General features: G+C 40.2%; 1 protein-coding gene across 1 annotated transcript in view; it reads right to left on the bottom strand.

Annotated features, from left to right (window-relative positions):
• The window catches only part of senp3b (SUMO specific peptidase 3b), a 20,629-nt gene that overhangs the window by 9,295 nt on the left and 4,535 nt on the right, over positions 1 to 6,799 (bottom strand). The window contains exons 3-6 of the mRNA XM_014029438.1: positions 4,742 to 5,449; positions 3,978 to 4,091; positions 3,085 to 3,196; positions 933 to 1,080 (exon numbers count right to left, since the gene is read on the bottom strand). Coding sequence (XP_013884892.1) covers positions 933 to 1,080; positions 3,085 to 3,196; positions 3,978 to 4,091; positions 4,742 to 5,449 — 1,082 coding nt within the window. The remainder of the gene's footprint in view (positions 1 to 932; positions 1,081 to 3,084; positions 3,197 to 3,977; positions 4,092 to 4,741; positions 5,450 to 6,799) is intronic.

Below are 6,799 nucleotides of genomic sequence, written 5' to 3'. Positions count from 1 at the left end.
TTTGTTGCTACTGCTCAAAAAATGCTTCAAAAATTTTTTAGGATTATATTTCAGACAATTTGTCAATGTATCATTAAAATGATACATTGATAAGGTATTAATTCATTATATTTTGACAAAATGCAATTTTTGCACACATTTAAATCAAAACCTTATAATTTGCCTCTTTTTCCACTTTTGGACTTAATCCTCATTTGGATGTGATGGGTCACATTTATCATGAGCAAATCTCCAGAGAAGACAGAGCAGTGAACCAGAAATTCTGCTCTAATAAATAAATAATAAAGCTAGAGCAGTTTAGGTGAAATGTGTCCAAAATACCAACATAGAAAAGGCAGCATCAGGGAAAATTTCACGTTTAGGACAGTATACTGTTCTTTAAGCTGAAAAAACAACATTTGAAAACTCAAATTGTTTTCAATAATCGTGATTATTTTGTTAACCAAGAGTTGGATTATTTGTCTGTAATCAAGCAGCCCTAGCTCAAAGTCACTGTCTAATGAGAGTTGAATAAATAGCTTTTAAATTTGTGCCAGAGTGAATTGTATTGGCTGATGAAGTGTTGAAATATCTGGCTGATGATCAGAATAKGTGGGTGTTGAGAGCCCATAAACAGTTTGCACTGATTTAAGTTCAGTTTCAGTTTTACTTTATGTTTAGCCCTGAGGGTGTTTAACTGTACAACCATCCAGCCTMAAGCAAACTCCAGAACTATTTTACAAGGCCAACACTCCATAAGGGATACTACCACTTGAACTCATTGAAGATGTCACCTGCTTTCAACCYGATTCATTTTTAAATCCAAACATGCTTTGCAAATGGAACAAATTACATCCAAAATGAACTGTTCCTTCTGGGTGTTTCTAAAATAAATAAAACAATTTAAAAAATCTGTATGCTAGAATGAAAGTGTCTTGTTTGCATTGCTGTACCTGGTCATTAAGCCAGTTCTGTCCATACAAAGTGCCAAGGTCATCCATGGTCAAAACATGGCGCTTGTAGTTGACTCTGAATGTTTTGGCTACGGCCGATCCTGATGAACGCTGGAAGGACTGCATGAGATGTTGGACCATTGATTTCCTGAGAAAGAACAAAATAAAAAGTACATTGGTGTTTTGGGATGAATTAATCCTTAGTTTTCACATATTCAATTATATGTTCCTTTAACACATTTCAGCACAATCCATTTACCGGTACTCTCTGACAGCACAGCAGGGCAGTGAGATTTCAAACATTTCAAACTCAGCCTCCATAAATTTTATTTTGGCTTCTGGTTAAATCTTGAATCATCTTCAAAATCTTTTCTACACTTTTAAAAAGGTGAAGTTTACTTTAGTTTGTCAAAAAACTGTATAAGTTTATAATATGTTATATACAGAATGAATATCCATCAAATTTATGTTTTTGTAAATGGGTCAAAACATGCAATCAGTTCACAAAGTACATTCCCAGACTCTTTAGCAACAATCCAGATATGTGTTGGTGACTGTGAAACGGGCCTGGTGTTTTTGCTCAGTAGTGGTTTTGGTCTTGGATTTGTCCTTGAAGACTATAGCCCTATTCTGATGGGATTCGTTTTACCTGGGGACCCCATGCTATTTGTAATAATTAMAGAGATTGTCTGTGTTGTTAAGCCCGTGAGAATCGGCCATGTCAGTAATTTGTAAAGTTAAAATTCCCCCGCAAATTACCTACCATAATTTGCTGAACTCTGAGGTCCTGTGATATTACTAATCTAATGCGAATAGGCATCTCTGTGATTTGGACAGGAATGGACTGAATCTCATGTGTAATTAGGCGGTTTTGGTTTTCTTGGTGCATTTTTATTTACTTTTGGTGAAGAATGGAGGCTGGATTGGAGTGCACTGAAAACCTTTTCGGTCCCGGGCCTGAAAAACCCGACACATAGCGTGCGCAATTAAAACAAAAATCTGAAGAGTGGGAGCAAAATCAGATGAAAATGGTGGCTCACTGTATGGTAAGAATATGTTTTTTTTCTTCTGTTTGTAGCCTTCTGGCTGATGCTGAGTGTGGAGCAGTGGCCGTAGTGCAGTGCAGGCTCGCGCTTTGTGTAGCTGGCGCGCGCGCACTCTCGCCAGCTGTGAAGGTGTTCATATGTCAACCCCTTTGGACGTTTACCTAATGAGCATCAAAAATCTATAACTCTTGCTAAAAATCCGTACCACTCGTACCTGCGCGTGGGGATGGGGTGAGGGTCTGTCAGCCGTGGAGATGACAGTGCCTGCTGTAAGCAGGAGGAGAGGAGAGCGGAAAAAGTGGAGAACTTGATGTTTATTGTTTTTTTTTTTAAACGTCCGTTCAACGCCGTGTTCAACTAAATAGACAACAATTAGCCAGGCTTCAATATCACATTCAGGAAATGTCTGTAAATTTCAGGAAAATCTCAGGCTTTGGTTATCCCGTGCGAATGCGCCACATAAAACACAGACGTTGGAGGTAATTTATTTATTACACGGGGTCCCTAGGTAAAACTAATCCCATCAGAATAGGGCTTATGTTTACTTTTTGTCTCAGCTTCACCCGGGACAGAAGATTACTTATCACACCAAAATGTCTTGGCATGAATAGCTTCTGTCTCTTAATAAATGAAGTCATTCAAAAACAGAACTTTAGATTTACTCACATCATCTTTGCCTGCTGATTTGAAATCTTTAAGTATGACAAAATACAAGGTTTTCACAGCACCAKATCTGATGAATTTACAGCATTATGATTATCATAGAAAAAAAGTTTTTAAAGTTTTAAAGAAATCCACCTTTGTTCTAAAAAGTGATAGTTTACAGAAAGTAACAGTCATGCAGTGTAATGTGGGCTTTTGGATCTTCCAGGGTTTCCCCACACATTTCAAATTATGATATGAAGACCAGGTCAGACACACATTTAATGTGCTGCGCTCCACTTCAGCTGAGTTCTGCTGCTACTCCATGCCTCCTGATCACACACTGATGAAAGCTTGTACCCAGGTATCCCTCAGAGGGAGGTTAGAGATGGACTGACCTGTGCAGCCAGTTCACAAAACTGTTGTCAAAAATGAGAGACTGAGAAAAATCCAGAGGGTCTGACCTGTGAGGATGTGAAAATTTCTCACTGAAAATCTCCTGGAGCTTCTCTACAATGTCATCAACGTGGATGGGGATCAAACTGCCGTACTGCTGTAGAGACTCTTCAAGAATACCTGTAAGGCAGCAGCAAACAAAAGAATAAACAACCTATCTTTGAAATATTCACATTACAATAATAACTCAAGAAACAAGTGTTTCAGCTGCGCTAGAGGGATTTGAAACACACTGACTATGAAATGACTTAAACTTGTATTGCGCTGTATCATATCCCTACCGATTCCAAAGCACTTTATACTTACCGTATTTATTCATGTATAAAATCATCATGAGTTTTTRAGATTAAAAAGCATAAAAAACTAGTCATCTCATTAAGAGCCACCACTCATTTCAGACTGACTTTCAGGATGTTTCAGCCTTCGCAGTGYGCCCTCTGGTGGGGAATTTAGGGAGAAACACTTGTGTGGGTGYGTTTTGCTGCAGAGCTGTGGAGGACCAGCAGCAGAAGTTTAACGTTCTGTGTGTCAGTTACAGGCCTGTCTCATCTTTTTGAGTGGGACAACTTGCACAATTTGTGGCTGACTAAACACCCCCCGTACTTAGTACCAGGCCAATTCCAGACAGTCCATATACCCAACTTCCTGTTTTCTCCACTTAGTAAAAACCTTGTTAAGGAGGCAGAGATATGTCTGATGTGACAAAYCACTGACTGGCCAATTCCAGCCAGTCAGCCTGATTACTGGCTGCATCTATAGTGGTGGATGTATGGTGGATAGGTGGGTGTATGACTTTGAGGGCAGTTCAATTAATTTATTGATGTACTTTGTAACAGTGATAAAAACTTGTACAGACATCTGAATGTGCTTGATGGACTGTGAGCAAAAGCTGGGTCCATACCATTCACACAACTTGTATGCTCCTCACTAAGGGCCACTTCCACTGGTTTGAAAGCCACTTCTTGTCTTCCTCTTTCTTCCTTCTTGTCTGAAAAAGGGCCGTTGATCTGCTTATCTGACAAACAGAAAATGAAAGTTAATGACAGACAATTAATTTCACAAGATGTAGAAATTTAGAAAAAAAGGCAAGGTCTCAGTTTCCCTCAGTTGTATCATGGTGTGTCTAAACGACAGGTGGAAATGTTCACATCTATACTCTGTCTTTGGTATGCTTTATACTCTTATGTGTTAATTCATGTTTTTTYYTYMAAAAAAAAGTTTCTAAAATGTTTAATTGTGGTCAGTAGAAATGAAACAATGCTGAGTGCATGTTTTGTTTTTAAACAAAGATGTTTGACAGCAAACCTTTTAAAAGCAGGTAATTTTCTGTGTGTGTGTGTGTGTGTGTGTGTGTCCACTGCAGAAACTGAGAAACTCTAGTTTTGAAACAATTTATATAGAACTTTCTGAGCTTTAACTAGGAGCTTTGTGAAGGTGTGAGGGTGACCAACTGTGATGCAGTGACTGGTTGAAATGACTTAACAGAACTGATTTGGACAAACAAGCAGACTGTCATAGTGTAGCACAAAAGTAACMCAAGACACTGCTTTTGTTCAAACCAAAGATTGTCTAAAACATTGATAAATTTTGAGCTCTCTTTATAAAGAAGAGAAAATCTGGGCTAAAACCCAAGGGAAGGAAGGTTAGAAGTTTGCACAGCTCTACCTCTGGAAGCTCCTTTGAACTGCTCCTCTCGGCCATCACCCTCTTCATCACTGTAAACTGATGAGGAAAACCTTTTTGTCCTCCTTGGTTTGCCATACAGTTTGTACTTTTGCCCTCTTCGGTTCCAATGGTGCCCTTCTGGAAACATCCACCGAGCCTTCTGGCGCCAGCTCTTCCAGTGTTGGGCGAGTTGAAATCCAGGAAGAAAGCGGGATCGAAGACGCCTTAAGCGTCTGAGCCTTCTCACAGCTCTGTAGCTGCTGAAGTAGGACTGGAACAAGTTCCTTCCTTCAGCCTGGGACACAAGATTTCTGACAGATGCCTCACCAGGTGTTTCTGCTGTCTGCTGTGCTTCCTGATGTTGCTCCTGCTGTGAAGGATGGTGATTGGTGGACTGGGAGAAGAATTCTGGTTCCACCCACTCCACCTTYTCTTGGTCCTCTTCCTCTTCCTCTTCCACCTCATCATCTCCGTCCTCTCCGTTGTTTTCCCAGCCTTTGCTCTCAAAACCTCCCAGRTCATCGGAATATAAATTGTTTACCTCTTCCTCATCACCAATTGGAGCAATCCCACCCGTCTCCTCCTGGTCCTCCTGTTCTATGTATTCTCCTGTCCACAGCTTTTCTTTCTGCCCAAGCCTGAGGTGCATGGGGCTGGAGGCAGCRTGGTCTGATACTGGAGCGATGAGGTGGTCTCCTGGAATCCCACCTAAACACAGACATGGACAATGAGTGTCAGGTACATTCATGCACAGAGAGATTCTGTCAACCCATCCCTTAAAAAGTTCATTTTACTGGTCAGGTGTGTAGTTAAGTAAAACCTTTGAGATTCACACTGGAACTGTTCATCTTTGGAACCATTTGCTGCAGTTTACTATGTGACGTCCACTTTATTTTTCTATTCGTTTATTGTGTCTGAACTCTGCTGCTGCCTGTGACAATGTGCGCTCACACCAATGAAGCCGGCAACAACCGTTTGACAGCAAAGTTAACACTGAGCCAGAGAGGATGAGGATCACATTTCTACAACCTGATTTATGTTAAACTGGAGCAGTCCTGCTTCCCTCAAGTCATTAATGACAACACTCAGAAAATACTGTCCCACAGAGTTAACATCARCTAGTTGACAAACGACATTTACAGCAAAGTCTCCAGAATGTCTTGTGATATTCACTTCTATTCTGCTCCATCTTCCTGRAATTCACTGCAGCAAGAACTGAAACCATCCACTTTGATCCCACTGGGACATTTTAAATACCTTTAATTTTTTTAAAAGGCACAGTGTGTAGGATTTGTTGTTTTCAGCGACATCTAGTGGTTGAGTGGTTGAATCATCCTCCCTGGTCCTCCCCCCAGAGAGGGTGTATTAGTGTTGGTCTGTTTTAGCGKGTTTGAATTAAAACAAGGTGGAGCTACAGCTGATWGAGGTGGAGCTCCGGACACAGATTGACGGAGCTGCAATCAGAACCTGTTCAGACAGAAGAGGAACGCTCAAAGGTAGAGATGGAGGAAAAAACAGCCTAAGACAGASTGAGGACTGTGACGAGGAACTATGTGATCCATTATTAGGTTTAGAAGATGAAAGAGAAGAGGAGTGCCGAGCAGACTACCGGCCTGGCAGCACTCGTATTAATCACCAAGTGCCAAATAATAAGCGGCAAAAGGTTTTTCTGCCCATACACGATAAAATTATTTCCCAACTCTGCACGTYTTTGACAGGTTTAGGAAAACTTTGTGACATTGATTTTTCAAACATGTTCAAAACTCAAGCAAAGGACTTGGACTTYTCTGTGACACGCACAAGGAAACGAAAAATCACTACAGATAATTTTTTAAAGACTGGTCGTCTCATTTACAGGAGGGACACAAATGCAAARCATCAATTACACAAAAATCACAAAGCATTGTGTTGACAAAAGAGAGTAAAATTAAACAGACCTAATCTAAAAACAAGAACAAGCTTGAAATTAATGTTAAAAGCACAGTGTGTAGGATTTTGTCAGTTCTTTTAGCCGAAATTGAAATAATCACTAATGACAATAATAAAAAACATGTCTAA

Source organism: Austrofundulus limnaeus, unplaced genomic scaffold, assembly GCF_001266775.1.
Source record: "Austrofundulus limnaeus strain Quisiro unplaced genomic scaffold, Austrofundulus_limnaeus-1.0 Scaffold904, whole genome shotgun sequence".
NCBI classification, from domain to species: Eukaryota; Metazoa; Chordata; class Actinopteri; order Cyprinodontiformes; family Rivulidae; genus Austrofundulus; species Austrofundulus limnaeus.
This window is presented reverse-complemented; position numbering and strand designations above follow the sequence as displayed.